The sequence below is a fragment of the Neophocaena asiaeorientalis genome, unplaced genomic scaffold, assembly GCF_003031525.2.
Source record: "Neophocaena asiaeorientalis asiaeorientalis breed wild unplaced genomic scaffold, Neophocaena_asiaeorientalis_V1.1 scaffold114, whole genome shotgun sequence".
NCBI lineage: Eukaryota > Metazoa > Chordata > Mammalia > Artiodactyla > Phocoenidae > Neophocaena > Neophocaena asiaeorientalis.
This window is the reverse complement of record NW_020173116.1, coordinates 7,641,716-7,661,627: the sequence shown is the minus strand read 5'-3', so window position 1 is coordinate 7,661,627 and position 19,912 is coordinate 7,641,716. Positions and strand designations below refer to the sequence as shown.

At 42.2% G+C, this 19,912-nt stretch overlaps 1 protein-coding gene across 6 annotated transcripts in view; it reads left to right on the top strand.

The window, feature by feature from the left end:
• KANSL3 (KAT8 regulatory NSL complex subunit 3) overlaps positions 1-19,912 on the top strand; it is a 62,970-nt gene that overhangs the window by 37,339 nt on the left and 5,719 nt on the right. For 4 of the 6 annotated variants that reach the window (XM_024743697.1, XM_024743704.1, XM_024743701.1 and 1 more), the window contains one exon: positions 1,958-4,504. In XM_024743697.1, coding sequence (XP_024599465.1) covers positions 1,958-1,978 — 21 coding nt within the window. In that variant the 3' untranslated portion in view covers positions 1,979-4,504. Of the gene's footprint in view, positions 1-1,957; positions 4,505-19,912 lie in introns of those variants that run through there. The other 2 variants (XM_024743699.1, XM_024743700.1) reach the window with 2 other exon arrangements.

Here is a 19,912-nt window from a genome sequence, read left to right as displayed (position 1 = left end):
CATATTCCAAAACATTTATATAACACAGAAATCAACTGTTTCTTGATGGTTTGACGGAAATGACCTATAAAGCCATTTGGGCCTATTTTCAGGCAGTCTTATCCTTTGCTGGTGCCACATTTGAGGCACAGCTAGAACACAGGTCCCCACCATGGGTTTCTTCCTCCTCTCTTAGGTGGTCCTCTTCAGCTTGCTCTGGCCCGGGGGAGCTAGTTAGAGTTGAGAAGAGTAGAGGTCATTGAGAATCCTTTTCCATGGCTAAATTGAAGTACAGAATAAAGATCAAAATCTGACTTCTACCTGATGATATTAACTTGAGAGCTCAGTTTTTATCTCAGTAAAATGGGTGTATAAAATTAGTAGGAGGGTTCTAGTGGTGATAGTTTTCTTTTAGACAAAGGTGTTACTAGATTAAGACTTGCTGACTCAAAAGCGTCTAACAGTTACCTCAGTGTTCAGACTGCCAGACAGTGTGATATCAGGGAAAGCATAGGCCCTCTGTCTTCAGCTAGCTGTGTGATCCTGGGCAATCACCTGACTTCTCTGGGCATTTTCTCATCTAGTCTAATGAGGAGGTTGGCATAAGTCAGTGATTGTTGTGGTGGTGAGATAGTAGGGGCTGTCTCAGAATGTCCTCAGGTGCTGAGAATATGCATTTTTAAAGGTTGAGAAACAAACCACCCATTTTTGATGTTTATAAGACACCTGGAAATTTGAACGCTGACTGGATAATTGTTGATATTAAGGAATTGTTAACCTTTTTAATGTGTGATAATGGTTGTAAGTTTGAAAAATAACCTTTTTTTTAATTTTGGGGTTATATACTGTAATATTTATGGAGAAAATGAATTTAAAATGAAAAAAGGTTGTAAACACTGGCTAGACTTCTCTAAGGTCTTTGCAAGCACTTAATTATGTGTTTTGTTTCTGGCGGTGATGAATATTTACCGTGTGTTTCCTTTATGGAACTGGACCATTATGAACACCCTACAGCTGAGAAGCCGCAGGAGGAAGGGGAGAGACAGAGACCGTGTTGTGCCCTGCAGCGGGGTCCTAGGAATGGACTCCTTGACTATGATCACAAGGTTTTTCTCCTCTCTGGCCAGGCTGGCAGGCAGCCTCTAGCTGCTCCTGCAGCAGCCCCGGGCGAGCGGGCTCACTCTGGAGACCTCCTGGTCAGGATGGAGTGCTCATCTGTGCACAGCCCACCTTTGGGCAGGGTGAGCAGATGAGAGGCGGATCCCTTCCAGTTTTGATTGTCAAACCCTTCTTCATTCCTCCTCTCCTGTGTCTTCCATCTACCCCTGCTTTATTGTATCCTCAGAGACCTCTTAGGAGTTTTCCAAAGGTGAAATCTAGAGAGGTGGGGAAAACCTTTGTGAAGAAAGGCCGACTCTGTCTACCTTGCTTCCTTCTTCCTAAGCTGCAGGGCTCAACAATTCATGGCATCTTCCACAGCACTTAAAAAATGGACAAGACCTGAAACAATGATATTGTCAGTACAGTCATGGAAAACTTCGCTTCAGCTCTGTCACCCTTAATGATTCACCTGTTTCCTTTTTCCTGCATTCTTTTCTTGTTCTTGTACGTAATAACAAGAGCTAATGTTTGTGGTTGAACACAGACTGTAGGTGCTTTATGCAGTTTGTCTCACTTAATCTCACAACAACCCTGGGGAGGAGGTGCTGTCTTCTTTGTCTCACAGAGGGGGGAAAGGAGGCTCAGAGAATGTAAGTCACTTGCCCTAAAAAGTAGTAGAGGTGGGTCTCTACTTCCAGAGTCCATGTTCTATTCATCACTTGGCTGCTAGAACACATATCCTTGTGCATCCAGCTTTTTCCCTGTTGAGCATCATTTCTTCGGAATAAATTTTCAGGAGTGGGATATTGGGTCAGAGGGTCTGTATGTGTTAACCTGGCAAACTTTTGACCCTTGTTCCCTACCTCTCCTGCCACAGCGCCTGCCTCCAGCGCCCTGAAGATGCCATGCGATATGTCCTCCTTTACCAGGTTGGTGACGGCTGCTGCACGGTGAGGCCTGGCACGTGTGCTGTCCTGCTGAGCTGTACACTTGTCTGAAGACCTCTTTAAGACAGTCATTTTTGCCTCTCTGCCAACTGTCTTCAGGGTTGGGCCTCTGGGTCTTATGTAACCATTAGACAAGGTGATATGGCACCAGCAGGGGGGGCCTTGTCCTTTAGCATCTGCAGGTCTGGTTCCCAGAATCTCCAGTCCTCAGCAGATCTGGCCGTGTATGGATTGGAGGCACTTCTTCCCCAGCATTAGCTGTAACTTGACCCAAGTAGCAGTGTTGGACTGCTCACTGCATTTTAATAAAGAAGCTCCCCTTCGAAGTCTGTACTGCCCCGTGCCAAGTTGGGAGGAGACGTCCGTGTGGTCTGGGACTGCACGAGTTGGGACTGAGAGCCCTGTGCTGAGGACCGGGATCATCCTGGCCCATTGGCCAGTGGTTCAGTGCCAGAAGGGCTTGTTTTGCACATCACTGTTGCCTTCACCAAGCAGCCATGGGAGAGTGCTCCCCGTGCAGCTCCCTCCTTACGAGCCACACTGGATACTGAGTACCTGCTGAGACCTGGGAACTCCTCATTTCAAACCCACGATAGGGCACAGAGAACTGGGCTGTCATCTTTCAGTCCCTTTGGCCACCTGTAGATGTTGGGACCAGCAATCGCCAGGAGGTGAAAGCTGGCTTCTTTCTTTTTTCCATCATGCTTTGGGCAGTTCTTGTATCCAGAAAGCCTGCAGGTCCAGAAAGGCTGAAGAAGAAGAAGGGAACAGCAGATGAAGTGGCTTGAAGGACACGTCAGTGGTGAAAACGATTTGGGCTTGAGGCTTAGCATCTGGTACCTAAGGAGCCGTTGATTCAACTGGAGATGAGAAGAATTTGCCAAGCCAGAGGAGAGAAACCTCAGCCCCTGAAATTTCTGTCTCCAGTGCTTGGAAGTGGAACAGGGATAACTGCTAAGTTAACATCTTGGCCGTCCCGTGAAGCTCAGGCATCAGGATGACGAAGGCCATGCTTCAGTGTTTCTGTTTCAGCTCTGTGGAACTTTTTGTCTTCTTGCTTAGAAGTGGGAAAATTATTGGTATTGACTCTGCTGTGCAGGGCTCTTGGTACCAGCCTGAGCCCTGGACGTGGAGGTCCCTGGAGAAGTGATCACTGAAGATGGAGCTCTGAGCCCCTCCTTACCTCCTCACAATACTTGTGTGCAAAAAGTATTTTAGATTTGGCTGACAACCTATCCTCCAGAGCACGCTCCTTTCCCTTCCATACTCTAGAATGTTTCCAGCCAAGGCGATGAATAAGGCAACCCAGATATAACTCTTCAGTATCTGTACTGAAGGCAGGGAGGGCCCACAGCGTGCCGTGGCCGGACTTGTGGTCCAGGGTTCTGACCCGTATAGTGCATCGTGTATCCAAACCAGGCCACCTGCATTCAATCCAGGAGCCTCACCTCCAGTATGAGTGGCAGCCGGGAGGGAGTACACAGAGTGCAGGAGTCTCAGACAAGGCCATCTGGGGTGGTACAGGCAGGGCCAGGGGAGTGTATATGATAGGAGTGGAGTGGGCAGATTATACACCACACGCTTCCTCCCCGACCTCCTGCAGAGCTGGTCTCAGCAGTGATTCACACAGAATTAGGCTGCGTCCCTGTACTAGCTGGCAGGTAACTGCTTTCTGAAATTCAGGAGGCATTTAGTAAGTTGGAGGAAGATGCAAAATCTGAAAGAGACATCCAGTGTCAGGGGTTTAATAACTTTACAGGTAGGATAGTAACACGCCCATAGGAATTGAGGATGGTGAAACTGTGAGACAATGTGAAGTTTTAGGAATCATTCAGGAAAGAGGTTCCTGAACAACCCATTCATGACTTAAGAGTGCAGTCTAGGCAGCACTGGAGGGGCTGCTCCTGAAAGATGCTGGCCCTGTGTGTGCTGGGGCCAAAGGAGAAACTAACGCATCATCCTGCATTTGCGTAAATCCCAGTATGCTTCCCATGGATGATTTCCTGAGGCTTGTGTTGTACACCTTAAAGAATGCCAAAAGGAGAAGGGAAGTTGTAAGAACATTGATTCTTCTGCACCCTGGAGGGACAGGCTAAAGGAGGAAGTGGTTGAAGTCTATACAGTCATGTTCCCCAATTCCATACTTCTCCAGCCCTTGAAGTGTAAAAGGAAGCTTTCCTCTGCCTATCATGTAGCAAACCTGGAGTCTGTAACCTCGGAAGGTGATAACTACTGGCTGAAAGTGTAGAAGGATCAAGAGGGCTTTAGTTGATTTCTTGGATGACAGATGCATGTTGATGCTCTATGGAAGATGTCCTTGTTTTGAGAAGAGGTCACTGATGGAGGAAGACCTGTCTGTCCTTGGCTCTACCACTAGAACAGTCTTGGGCTGGATGGGTTATAGAGCTGAGCTGCTGTGACGGTTCTGTTCTTCCATAAGCCAAAACAATTAAAAATAAAAACAAATTTGGATTGCTTCAATGTGTTTTTAGTTGACTTCTTCTGTTTATTCTGGTAACCACTCGATCAAGTGGCACAGAAAATAAAAGTTAAGATATTGTGGTAATTCCAGTGATCATCTTACTGTTGCCTGGAGCCATGAAGTGGGTACTGTAATTCCCTTTAAGGTAATTCACTTGTAAGGTGAGGAAACTGAGGCACAGAGAAGTCACACAGCAGGAAGTGGCAGAAGCAGGACTGAACCCAGGCAACCTGATACCACTGTCTGTTTGTCTACTGTGCACTGTGCTGGGGTTCTGAGATGGGAGACCAGAAGTGGAGATGAACACAGGAGGTGAGGAGATGGTGGCTTGGCCTTCATGTGACCCCTTTCAGTTTACCTCCCACCAAGCCTAGAGTGATTATTGCTGCCCTGGTGGGCTCTTGGCTATGCCTGAGTCAGTAGGTGGAGTCCCTCTTGAGAGATTGAAATCCCTATACCTCTACGTACTCCAATAAATAAATGACTTAGAGATGAATGAATGAACGAATTCCAACCTCCACATTATTTGTAAACTTGTATCCAAGAGGACCTTCCTTCTTATCCTTAAATTCCAGGTCTCTACGTTAAGCATTGGAACCCTCTATGGGTGGAAACTGTAGTTCTGATATACTGGTTGGAGAGTCTGGTACGCATGAGCTCTTCCATCCTTAATAGAGACCTGATCTTTCCCTCACTTTCAGCTCTGGTCTCACTGACCTGGGTGGGTCATTTGAAGTGAGAGATGAGGATCAGATTGTTTAAATGATAGCTGTCTTAAACTTCAGCAGTATAGGGACAGGGCCATAGCAAATTACAATGCAGAAGAAATGTTGTTACCTTTTTAATCTTCCCTTTCTACAGTATATGTTTTAGTCAGGGTTGATGGTTGCAAGAAGCAGAAACTATTCACCACCCATATTAGTTCTAAAAGGGAATATTCTCTCAATTGACATTTTCTCAGGCAGGCAGCCTGACAGTTTCTGCTTCTTGCCGCATGACGTCAACTGATGTAGAATGGCCAGGGACCAGTTTTGATCCTGTTATCACAGGATTTTTTTCATCCCTTTGCATTTCTGTCCTTCAGTTCAAATTCGGAACACAGTGAATCTGATTGGCTCAGTCCCACTTACAGATTGATACTTCTTATCCTCTCTTACCCCAGTCTAATAATAACATCCAGAGGATGAAGTCGCATGGTCCATATTATTGCCTTTCGAAGAGAGAAGGGATTTAAAACAAACAGACTTGGGCTATTTAGATGTGTGTGTGTGTGTGTGTGTGTGTGTGTGTGTGTGTTTAACTTACAGTGATAGCATAGGGAGGTCCCATGTTCACTTCATCCAGTTTCCCCCAGTACTTAAAGCTCACATAAGTATAGTACAATATCAAAACCAAAAATTAACATCGGTACAGTATGTGTGTCTAGTTCTATGTGGTTTTTTGGTTTTTTTTTTTGCGGTACGCGGGCCTCTCACTGTTGTGGCTTCTCCCATTGCGGAGCACAGGCTCCGGAGGCTTAGCGACCATGGCTCACGGGCCCAGCCGCTCAGTGGCATGTGGGATCTTCCCAGACCGGGGCACGAACCCGTGTCCCCTGCATCGGCAGGCGGACTCTCAACCACTGTGCCACCAGGGAAGCCCTCTATGTCATTTTATCCCAGTAACCATAATCAAGATATAGAACAAATTCCATCCCCACGAAGATACCCCCCTTGCTACTCCTTTATAGTCATATCCGTCCCCTTCCCCTCACCATTCCTGACCTGTAGCAACCACTAATCTCTCATCTCACAGAATTGTATAAATAGAATCCTGCAGTACGTGACCTTTTGAGATTGGGTTTTTTTCTACTCAGCATAATTCCCTTGGTGTCCATCCAAGATGGTGTGTGTTTCAGTAGTTCATTTCTTTTTACTGCTGAATATGAATGTCCCATGGAATGGATGTACCATAGTTTCTGTAACCATTCACCTGTTGAGGGGCATCTTGATTGTTTCCAATTTGGGCCTATTGCAAATGAAGCTGCTATGAGCATTTATAAGCAGGTTTTCGTATGAACATAAGTTTTCATTTCTCTAGAATAAATGCCCAGGAGTGGGGTTACTGGGTCATGTAGTAAGTTTTTATTTTTTAAAGAAACCATCAAACTGTTTTCCTAAGTAGTTGTACCATTTTATATTCCCAACAGTAATGGAGAGATCCAGTTTCCAGCATTTGATACTATCTCTGTTTTTTTGTTTTAGCCATTCTCATAGGTGTGTTGTGATACCTTATTACGGTCTTTAAAAATTTGTTGAGGTTTGTAATACGGTCCATGATCTGGTGCTCTATCTTGGTATATTTTCTATAGGTGCTTGAAAAGGTATTATGTTGGGTGTTTTTTTATAAATGTTGATAAAATTCTGTCAGTTGATGGTTTTATTGAGTTCTTAACACTCTTGCTGATTTTGTGTCAAGTTGTTCTATTGGTTGTTGAGAGAGTGGTGAAATTTCCAACTATAATTGTGGAATTGTCTGTGTCCTTTTCCAGTTTTTGCTTCATGTATTTTGCAGTTCTGTTATCTGGTGCATGCCATTTAGGTTTCTTTTTGGTGGATTGACCCTTTTATTATTATGTAATGTCTCTCTGTACCTGGTAATTTTTTTTGCCCTGAAGTTTATCTCACATTCACATGTCACATCTGATGTCAATCTCTTGTTTTTTAATTGGTGTTTTTTTAAGACTTTTTACTTAATGTAATTGTAGATATGTTAGGACTTAAGTCAGCCATTTTTAGTTTTTGTTTCCGTTTGTTCTGTTTTTTGTGTTTCTTTTTCCTGCCTTCAGGTGATTTACTTGAACTTTTTTTTTTAGAATATTGTTTTGATTTATCTGTAGTATTTTTGAATGTATCTCCTTGATTGAATAGCTTTTTCAGTGGTTTCTCTAAATGTTGCATTACATATACACATAAGTTATTGCAATCTACTTGTATCCACATTTTACCAGTTTGAGTGAAGTGTAGAAGCCTATCCTCCCTTTTTGTCCCTTTACCTTCTCCCACTTCTAATACAATTGTATATATGTTGAGAACCATGTTAGACAATGTTCTAAAGTTTTGCTTCAAACATAATTTGCAAAACTCAAAAGAAGGAAGATCTATTGTATTTACATATTTTTATTCTTTCCATTTCTCTTTCTTCCTTCCTGATGTTCCAAGACTCCTAATTTTACCATTTCCTTTCTGTTTAGAGAACTTCCTTTAGCCGTCCTTTTCAAGAAGTTCAGCTGGCAACAAAAGTTTTTAATTTTCCTTCATCTGGCCATGTCTTATTAGTGAAGGATATTTTCTCTGCATATAAAATTCTGAGTTGACCATTCGTGTCTTTCAGCCCTTCAGAAATATTAAGCCACTTCCTTGCTTTCTGATGAGAAATCTGCTATCATTCAAATTGTCTTTTCACCTTATAGGTAAGGTGTTGTTTCCCTCTTTGTGCTTTCAGTATTTTTTTTTCTTTAATTCTCAGACTTGACTATGATGTGTCTTGGCATGAATTCCTTTGGGCTTATCTTGTTAGGTTTCAGTCAGCTTCTTGAATCTGTAGGCTTATGCCTTTTTGCCAAATTTGGAGAATTTTTAGCCATTATTTTTCAACCCCACCCTCTTTTTCCACTTCTCTAGATGCCGGTGAGATGAATGTTAGGTCTTTAACATTCCCACGGGGCCATGAGACGCTTCCATTTTTGCCCCCACTCTATCTTCCCTCTCTTCAGATTGTGTAATTTCTACTGTCTGTCTTTAAGTTCACTAATTCTTTCCCCTGTCCCCTCTATTCTGCTATTGAGCCCATCAAGTTTTTCACTTAGGTGATTATATTTTTCAGTTCTAAAATTTCTGTTTTATTCTTTATATCTTCTATTTCTTTGCTAAGAATTTTTTTTTCATTTGTCTCAGGTGTGTTTGCAATTGCTCACTGAAGCATTTTTATGATCACTGCTTTAAAATTCTTGTTAGACAGTTCTAGTATCTACGGCATCGCAATGCTTACCATGTGTTGATTGTCTTTTCTCATTTAAGCTGAGATTTTGCTTGTTCTTGGTATGTTTGTTATGTGATTTTTATTGAAATCTGATGTCTTGTGTATTATCTCTGAAGCTCTAGATCTTATTTAAATCATCTGTTTTAGCAGGCCTTGTTTGAGACTGCTCTGGTAGGATAAAGAGGGAGCTGCTTTGATACTGCTAGGTGAGATGGAAGTCTCGAATCCCCACTCAACTTTCATTGACACTGGGGTTGGGGTGGGAGGCAAGCTTCCCTTTACTGCTGTGTGGAGGTGAGAATTCAACTCCCCACTTAGCCTCTGCCGATGCTAATCCAGCTGGGGAGGGGGTACCTTGTTACTCTTCCTCACATGGCCTCAGTTTACACCTGCAGGGGTTATATGTCATTACTCCTGGGCAGTGGCGAATGTTCTGACTCTCCAGTAGGCCTTTGCTGATGCCACTCCAGTTGGAAAGGGAGTGTGACTTGTTACCTCGAGGTGGGGTGCTTGTCCAGCCCAACCATATAATCTCCCATAACACAGTAGAGATAGAGGTTGGAGGCCTCATCCCATTCATTGGAACAAAAGTTTTGGTTCCCCACTTGGCCTTCTTTGACACCAATCCCTAAATATCTAGACAGTTGAAGAGACAATCACCTTATAAAAAGGCAGCATGCTGGACAGCATATGCCTTCTGAAGAAGATTATTGGAAGAGATGGATGAAGAAGTTAATATATGATGAATATATGTAGAGCTAACATTAGAAATTATCCAGATGGAACAATAAGAAAACATAAAAAAAAAGAACCAGATAGAAATATTAGTTATGGGAAATATATAGAATTTGGAAAAAATAGATAAATTAGAACAAGATAATAATGGGATAAAAAGTAGGAGAAATATGGCTAAAAAATGTATTAATGGCTTGGAAGGCTACAACTAGGAACATTTCCAGGAAGCATTAAGTAAATATAGAGAGTAGAAGTAGAAATAGTACAACACAAGAGTCTTGGAGAGAAAAATGAAAATAAAACTAAGGAAATAATTTTTTAAAGAATGGAGAATTTTCAGGAAGGAAATAATTTTTAAAAGAATGGAGAATTTTCAGGAATTAAGAGAAAATAGGCCTCAGTTTGAAAGGGTTCACATGGAGTCCCAAAAGGAGCAATAAGGAAAACCCACATCTATACATATTATAGTCAAAGACAGAAAATCTTAAAGGCTTCCATGGAGAAAATGCAGATCCACCACAAGGTTTGAACCAAAATCAGACTGCTGTGACACATCTCAACATGACTCTTGGATTTGAGTCACTCATTAATGCTTTTTATGCATTCAAGGAAAAGAGCATAGAATTTTAACGTAAGGACATGATAAAAATGTTCTCAGGCATACAAGGCTTCAAAAGTACGCCACATAAAGACTCACATTGAAAGAAATATTTTAAAGTACTCAGAAACAGAGATATCAAGATGGTGGAGTAGGAAGACACAAAGCTCACCTCCCCCCATGAACACATAAAAAATACATCTACACGTGGAGCAATTCTCACTGAAAACAAACTGGAGACTGGCAGAGGAACTCACGCAACCAACACTGTAAGAAAGGTCCACGTGGAGTTGGGTCGGAAGGAAAGAGAAGCAGTTGGGTTGGAACCTGTACCACTGGGAGGGGACACAGAAGAGGAGGAGGATTACATGGGCTTAGAGATCCTCCCTGGGGAGTGTGCGGTTCAAACTACACATTAGGTGCCCCTGGGGTCCAACACTGGGAGGACAAGTCCCCTGAGCTGGTTTGAAAGCCAGTGGAACTGACAGCAAGGCTGTAAGAAACCAAGACTGCACTCGTGTAGAGTGTGCACATGCTTGCTTACTCCCAAAACAAGGTGGCGGAAGCAGATTGAAACTGCCTGGGGCTCTGGCTGGTTCCCTGCAACTGCCCAAGCACATGCCCCAGTCTGAGCTGAGTGCCCATTACAGCCCTGCTTACTCCGCAGTACAGCTTCCTACTAGGGTGAAAGCTGCCAGGGGTGAGGACATTATGCAGCTGTGGGGGATGGAATTGGCTCAGACCTAACATGGCATCTGAACAAGGCAATGGCAGCCATTACTGGTGCTTGCAGAGGCAGCAGATCAAGAGTAGTCCAGAACTCTGACTGCTAGGACGACCCCAGCCTATGCCCTGACCCCTGCCAAGGGCCTGCTCCAGCCCCTCTCGCTCCAGCATTGCTTCTCTCTGGGGTAGAGGTGCCAGTGCCTCGGTGAGGGAGAGCACACACTTAGAGGGAACAGAGCCAGCTTGGACCTGACCCTCAGGGCTTCTGCTTCAGCAACTTGGGACCTGCCCCCACCAGTAGGGTGATGTTGGCCACTGAACAGAGGAGAAGCCCTGGCTCAGACTTGGCTCTGGCTCTAGCCCCTTCATCTCCGGCCCCACCTCTTACCAAGGTGATTGCTGCCAACACACCCTGAGGGAAGATGTGACTTCTGCTCACGTCAGATCCAGCTCTCCCACCAAAGCAACTGGGCACATGCAAACTATATAGGGACACACCCACATAAGGACACCCTTTCAAGACTGTGATAGGTAACTGTTTTACCTAATTTCATAGAGACAGAGAAAGTTAAGCAAAGTAAGACAGGAATTTCGTTTCAAATGAAAAAAGAAAAAAAAAAAACCACCAAAGAACAACTAATGAAACAAATAATCTACCAGATAAGAGTTCAAAGCATTAGTAATAAGAACGCTAACTGAATTAGAGGAAAGAATAGATGAGCGCAGTGAAAATTTTAACAAGGAACGAGAAAATTTAAAAAAGAACCAGTCAGCACTGAAGAATACAATAACAAATGAAAAACTCCCTAGAAGGAATGGACATCAGACTAGGTGATGCAGAATGCCTAAATGATCTGGAAGATAGAATAATGGAAATCACCCAATCAGAAGAGCAAAAAGAAGAAACAATTTTTTTAAATGGCACTTTAAAAAAAGTATTTAGTTGGTTGCACCGGGTCTTAGTTGCAGCTCGCCAGCTCCTTAGTTGCAGCTCACAGACTCCTTAGTTGCAGCAGGTGCTCCTTAGTTGTGGCTTGCAGCCTCCTTGGTTGTGGCTTGCAGGCTCCTTAGTTGCAGCACATGGGTTCCTTAGTTGTGGCATGCAAACTCTTAGTTGCGGCATGCATGTGGGATCTAGTTCCCTGACCAGAAATCTAACCCGGGCCCCCTGCCTTGGGAGTGCGGAGTGTTATCCACTGCGCCACCAGGGAAGTCCCAAGAAAAAAAATTTTTAATGAGAACAGTTTAAGGAATCTCTGGGACAATATTAAGGGTACCGGCATTCGCATTATAGGTATCCCAGAAGGAGAAGAGAGACAAAGGGGTCAAAAATGTATTTGATGAAATTATGACTGAAAACTTCCTGAACTTAAAGAAGGAAACAGATGTCCAGATACAGGAAGCACAGAGGGTCCCAAACAAGATGAACCCAAACAGACCCATACCAAGACATATCATAATTAAAATGTCAAAAGTGAAAGAATTCTAAAAGCAGCAAGGGAAAAAGAGTCATAAACAAGGGAACCTCCAGAAGACTATCAACTGATCTTTTTGAAACTTCAGGTAAAAAGGGAGTGGCATGATATATTTAAAGCACTGAAAGGGAAAAACCTGATCGTAGGATATTCTGCCCAGCAAGATTAACACTTAGAATTGAAGGAAAGATTAAAAACAAGCAAAAACAAAAAGCTTCTCAGACAAGCAAAAGCAAAGAGTTCATCAATACTAAACCAACCCTAAAAGAAATGTTAAAGGGTCTTTTCTATGTGTAAAAGAAAAGGCTACAAGAAGAAGTTATCTATCAGAAAGGAGAAATCCCACTAATAAAGGCAAATATATAGTAAAGGCTGTGAATCAACCACTTAAGTAAGCTACTATGAAGACTAAGAAGTAAAAGTAACTATAACTACAGTAAACAAGGAGTAGACACGAAGATGTAAAATAGAGCTCCAAAAACACAAGACGTGTGAGGAAAACACAAAATGTAGATCTTCTAGTAAGTATTTGAACTTTAACTACCAGTTTCAAACAAGTAGGTATAGGTCAACATGTATGAACCTCATGGTAATCACAAATCAAAAACCTACGATAGATTCTCGAAAACTAGAGAGAAAGGAGCACAAGCATACCACTAAAGAAAGTCATCAAATCACAGGGGAAGAAAAGAAGAAACAGAACAGAAGAGCTACGAAAACAACCAGAAAACAACAAAATGGCAGGAAGTTCATACCTATCAATAAGCACTTAAAGTGTCAGTGGACCAAATGCTCCAATCAAAAGGTGTAGGGTGGATGATTGGAATAAGAAAAAAAAAAGCCATCTATGTGCTGCTTACAGGAGACTCACTTTAGAGCTTAAGACAGAGACTGAAAATGAGGGGGATGGCAAAATATATTTCATGCAAATGGAAATGACAAGAAAGGGTAGCAATACTGAGATCAGACAAAGTAGACTTTTTAAAAAGTTTATAGCAAGAGACAAAGAAGAACATTATATAATGATAAAAGGATCAATACAAGAAGAGGATATAACACTCATTAAAACATATGCACCTGATGACACAAACAGATGGAGAGATATACCATGTTCTTAGATTGGGAGAATCAATATGGTGAAAATGACTATACTACCCAAAGCAATCTACAGATTCAATGCAATCCCTATCAAATTACCAGTGGCATTTTTCACAGAATTAGAACAAAAATTTTTACAATTTGTGTGGAAACACAAAAGACCCCGAATAGCCAAAGCAAACTTGAGAAAGAAAAATGGAGCTGGAGGAATCAGGCTCTCTGACTTCAGACTATACTGCAAAGCTACAGTAATCAAGACAGTATAGTACTGGCACAAGAACAGAAATAGAGATCAGTGGAACAGGATAGAAAGCCCAGAGATAAACCCACACACCTATGGTCACCTAATCTATGACAAAGGCAAGAATATACAATGGAGAAAAGACAGCCTCTTCAATAAGTGGTGCTGGGAAAACTGGACAGCTACATGTAAAAGAATGAAATTAGAACACTCCCTAACACCATACACAAAAATAAACTAAAAATGAATTAAGACCTAAATGTAAGGCTGGACACTATAAAACTCTTAGAGGAAAACCTGGGTAGAACACTATCTGACATAAATTGCAGCAAGATCTTTTTTTTTTTTCTTGCGGTACGCGGGCCTCTCACTGTTGTGGCCTCTCCCGTTGCGGAGCACAGGCTCCGGACGCGCAGGCTCAGCGGCCATGGCTTATGGGCCCAGCCACTCCACAGTATGTAGGATCTTCCCGGACCGGGGTACGAACCCATGTCCCCCTGCATCGGCAGGCGGACTCTCAACCACTGCGCCACCAGGGAAGCCTGCAAGATCTTTTTTGACCCACCTCCTAGAGTAATGAAAATAAAAACAAAAATAAACAGATGGGACCTAATGAAACTTAAAAGCTTTTGCACAGCAAAGGAAACCATAAACAAGACGAAAAGACAACCCTTAGAATGGCAGACGATATTTGCAAATGAAGCAACTGACAAGAGGTTGATTTCCAGAATATACAAACAGCTCAATATCAGAAAAACAAACAACCCAATCAAAAAATGGGTGGAACGGTTTGCAAGGCAGAAATAGAGACACAGATGTAGAGAACAAACGTATGGACACCGTGGGGGGAAAGTGGCAGGGGTGGTGGTGGTGGGATGAACTGGGCGATTGGGATTGACATGTATACACTAATATGTATAAAACAGATAACTAATAAGAAAAAAATGCGAGTAAAAAGTTTTGCTAAGAATAAGTCCAATGAGAACGAATAGTCCACAGTCTTTTTTATTTAAATTGCATCTAAATATTTAACGTGGTTGGAAAAACTACTTTTCTAAATTCTTTTGTGACTTTTAATAAAAGTTTTCCTCAACTGACGTCCACCCTAAAAAAAAAAAAAAAATGGGTGGAAGATCTAAATGTGTCTTTAGATCATTGTCTAAAGACATTTCTCCAAAGAAGAGATACAGATGGCCAACAAACACATGCAAAGATGCTCAACATCACTAATTATTAGAGAAATGCAAATCAAAACTACAGTGAGGTATCACCTCACACCAGTCAGAATGGCCATCATCAGAAAATCTACAAACAATAAATGCTGGAGAGGGTGTGGAAAAGGGAACACTCTTGCACTGCTGGTGGGAATGTGAATTGGTACAGCCACTATGGAGAGCAGTATGGAGGTTCCTTAAAACACTAAAAATAGAACTACCACACGACCCAGCAATCCCACTCCTGGGCATATACCTGGAGAAAAGCATAATTCCAAAAAATATATGCACCCCAACGTTCATTGCAGCACTAACAATAGCCAGGGCATGGAAGCAACCTAAATGTCCATCAACAGAGGAATGGATAAAGAAGATGTGGTACACATATACAATGGAATATTACTCAGCCATAAAAAGGAACGAAATGGTGCCATTTGCAGAGATGTGGATGGACCTAGAGACTGTCATACAGAGTGAAGCAAGTCAGAAAGAGAAAAACAAATACTGTATAATATTGTTTATATGTGGAATCTAGAAAACCAGTGAGTCAATGAAGAAATCGAAGAGGAAATCAGACAGTACCTCAAGGCAAATGAAAATAAAAACACAGCTTTCCAGGACTTCCCTGGTGGAGCAGTGGTTAAGAATCCAACTGCCAATGTAAGGGACACAGGTTTGAGCCCTGGTCCAGGAAGATCCTGCAGAGCAACTAAGCCTGTGTGCCACAACTACTGAGCCTGCCTGCCACAACTGCTGAAGCCTGCGTACCTAGAGCCCATGCTCTGCAACAAGAGAAGCCACCACAATGAGAAGCCCATGCACCGCAATGAAGAGTAGCCCCCGCTCACCACAACTAGCGAAAGCCCGTGCGCAGCAACAAAGACCCAACACAGCCAAAAATAAATTAAAAAATAAACAAATAATTTAAAAAACAAAAATCCCCACAACTTTCCAAAATCTATGGGACACAGCAAAAGCAGTTCAAAGAGGGAAGTTTAAAGCAATACAGGCTTACCCAAGAAACAAATATCTCAAATCACCTAACCTACCATCTAGAGGAATTAGAAGAGGAACAAACAAAGCCCAAAGTCAGCAGAAGGAAGGAAATAATAAAGATCAGAGAGGAAATAAGTAAGATAGAAACAAACAATAGAAAAGATGAATGAAACCAAGAGCTGGTTTTTTGAAAAGTAAACCAAAATTTATAAACCTTTAGCCAGGCTCATCAAGTACAAAAGAAAGAGGATTCACATAAGATAAGAAGTGAAAGAGAAGTTATAAAGATACAAAAAATCAAAATACTACAAACAGCTACATGCCAACAAATTGGACAACCTAGAAGAAATAGATAAATCTCTACAAACATAAATCTTCCAAGATTGAATCAGAAAGAAATAGACAAACTGAACAGACTGATCACTAATAGTGAAATTGAATTTGTAATTAAAAAAAAAAATCCCAGCAAATGAAAGTCCAAGAATGGATAGCTTCACAGGGGAATTCTACCAGACATATAAAGAAGAGCGAATACCTATCCTTCTCAAACTATACCAAAAAATTGAAGAGGAGGGGACACTCCCAAATTCATTTTACGAGGCCACAATTATCCTGATACCGAAACCAGACAAGGACAGTGCCCCAGAGAAAAAAAAAAAGCTACAGGCCAATATCTTTGATGAATATAATTCTGAGATGCAAAAATCCTCAACAAAATATTAGCAAATTGAATTCAACAATGTATAAAAAGAAACAAACACTATGGTCAAGTGGGATTTATTCCATGGATGCAAGGATGGTTCATTATTCACATTATCAATCAGTGTAATATACCACATCAACAAAAGGAAGGATACAGATCGCATGATCGTCTCAATAGATGCAAAAGAAGCATTTGACAAAATTCAACATCCATTCGTGATAAAAACGCTCATCAGGGTTGATATAGGGGGAACATATCTCAACATAATAAAGGTAGTTTATGACACACAAGTAACATCATACTTAATGGTTAATAGCTGAAAGCTTTCCTCTAAAATCAGATATAAAGCAAGAGATAAAAGGAAATGTAAAGCACGCTGAAGCACATGTCCTGTTCTGGGAAGATGTTAAGATGACGATGAGGGTATATGAATATAAGAATGGATATTAAGGCAATTAACCACCCTAAGAACAAAAATAGTATGTAATCTTTTTAAACCAATAAACGAAAACTTGCTAGGGAGTTCGCTGGCGGTCTGGTGGTTAGGATTTGGCACTTTCACTGCTGTGGCCCAGGTTCAATCCCTGGTTGGGGAACTGAGATCCCGCAAGCCGCACAGCACAACCAACAAGAAAAATTTGAAGCACATGTCCTGTTCTGGGAAGATGTTAAGATGACGATGAGGGTATATGAATATAAGAATGGATATTAAGGCAATTAACCACCCTAAGAACAAAAATAGTATGTAATCTTTTTAAACCAATAAACGAAAACTTGCTAGGGAGTTCGCTGGCGGTCTGGTGGTTAGGATTTGGCACTTTCACTGCTGTGGCCCAGGTTCAATCCCTGGTTGGGGAACTGAGATCCCAAGCCGCACAGCACAACCAACAAGAAAAAAAAAACTTTTTTTGGCTAAATCTATTGGAAGGTAAGAAAGAAGAAAAAAAGAGAGAGAGAAATACCCTAAGCAGAAAATACAGAGTAAGTCCTATTACAGTAATTATAGTAAATACAAATGAATTAAATTTACCAATTAGAGTCCAAGGTAACTCGTATCTGATAGGGGCTGTTTTGTCTCAGTCTTTGTGATCCAGAACCCTGAGCCCCAAGAACCATGGGGGCAAAATGTCAGGTAAATAACAGCTAGTAGGGTCCTTGGAGATGATATGCCTTGTCATGTTTTCCACACATCTGGCTCACTGAATTATTTTGGGATTTAAGATATGACCAAATCCCACTCTCATAGCTTCTGATTCAGATCTGGGGTTGTGCCATAGAATTTGCATTTTATTTTATTATTTTTTTTTAGTTATTTTCATTTATTTATTTATTTTATTTGGCTGCATCAGGTCTTAGTTGCAGCATGCAGGATCTTCGTTGCAGCATCTGGGATCTTTCGTTGTGGTGTGTGGGCCCTTTGTTGTGGCATGCGGGCTTCTCTAGTTGTGGCACGCAGGCTCCAGAGCACACGGGCTCAGTAGTTGTGGCGCGGGAGCTTAGTTGCCCCACAGCATGTGGGATCTTAGTTCCCTGACCAGGGATCGAACCCGTGTCCCCTGCATTGGAAGGCAGATTCTTAACCACTGGACCACCAGGGAAATCCCAAATTTGCATTTTAATAAGTGCCTTAGGTGAGCTTTGGGGATCTCTGGCATCTGGTACCCTCCCTCAATTTCCAGAGGAGGGATCTGAGTCTTGGAGAGAGGAAGAGAATTTTCCAGGGCCACACAGCTCATGGTGGAGGGCTGGGAAAGACCAAAATGTCTTCCAAAAGGGCCCATTCTGTTTCACTGACCCTGGCCTAACAGCAGGTGGCAGAGCTGGTTCTGAGCAGTACTTGCTACTGCTTCTCTAGACTGTGGCCTCATTTTGGGAGTGCTTGTTGTCTCATGGGCTGGGAAGCTGGATACCAGGGGGCAGACACAAAAGTCTTCTACCTCCTATGGAGCCCACTCTAGACACAGGAAGCCCTAAAACAATTTTCTGGTACAAGAGTGTCTCTGACATGCAGCGATTCCACATGACACTTTCTAAAATGTAAACTTTTAATTTAAATACAATGTACATGCAGAATAGTGCACAAGTAGGAAGCGTACAGTAATGATGGATTTTCCCAACACATGAACACTACCACACTGTCCCCCTCCTACTCCAGAGTAATTTCTTTCATGACTTCCACCACTTATAGATTGGTTTTGCCTGTTTTTAAACTTTATAATGATGGAATCATGTACCTTTTTGTGTGTCTGGCTTTTTTCAACATTATGTGAGGTTCATCCATGTTGCATATATCAACAGATCATTCTTAATGTTGTATAGTATTTCATTGTATGAATATATCACCATATGATAGTTCCTAGTTTGGGATTATTGTAAATAATGCAACTATCTTCATTCCTTTTGATGAATACATGTACTCATTTCTTTTGGTGGAATGGAATTGCTGGGTCATAGGGTATACTTATGTCCAGCTTTAGAAGGTACCACAAAACCAATTTTTGAAGAGATTGTAGCACACAGCACTTTCTAAAGGAAAATTTTCGATGGCAAGGACTCTGTCTCCATGAGGATAAGAACTGGACTGGAATTCGTCCTCTCTCTGAGGAGGGAGCTACTGTGCAAGCCATCAGCAGGCAGTAGGACAGGTTCTTTTCCTGTTTAGGTTGCAAGAACTGCATATGTGCACGAGTGAATCAACACAACTTTCTTCCAAATCTTATGCCACTCTGAATGATCAGATGGGTCTTCTTTCAAAGAGTTTATTAATAGAGTTAATACCTTTGCAAGAAGAGATGGCGTACTCAAAGAGCACATCAGAATTAATGAAGAGACCATTTAGTCAGGGTAAGTGAAAAAGCAAGGAATGGTGAAGCACCCAGGGACTCAGCAGTGGAAAAATGTTACCACCCATTGACCCAAAGGAGCACTGTTACTGCAGCCCCGTAGAAGGGCCACCTGACTTTGACTGGAAGAGGAATACAAGAGGTAGTGAGGTAGGTGTGTTACTGAGTCCAGGCTCTACTGCTTGTCACACAACAGGCCAATAAATCGAGAGATGAGGTGTTGGGACAAGGAATAGTGACTTTATTTGGAAAGCCAGCAGACCAAGAAGGTGGCGGACTGGTGTCCCAAAGAATCATCTTAACTGAGTTAGAAGTCAAGTTTCTTTTTTTTTTTTTTTTAAATCAGATTGAGTATTTATTTATTTATGGCTGCGTTGGGTCTTTGTTGTTGTGGGCGGGCTTTCTCTAGTTTCAGAGAGCGGGGGCTACTCTTCGTTGTGGTGCACGGGCTTCTCATTGCAGTGGCTTCTCGTTGTGGAGCATGGGCTCTAGGTGCACGGGCTTCAGTAGTTGTGGCTCGCAGGCTGTAGGGCGCAGGCTCAGTAGTTGTGGTGCACAGGCTTAGTTGGTCCACGGCATGTGGGATCTTCCCAGACCAGGGCTTGAACCTGTGTCCCCTGCATTGGCAGGTGAATTCTTAACCACTGTGCCCCCAGGGAAGTCCCTCAAGCTTCTTTTATGCTAAGTGGGGAACAGGTGTGGCTGGTTGTTGCCCTGGGAGTGTTGTGATAATCCTTTGTTCTTACAGCTGTCC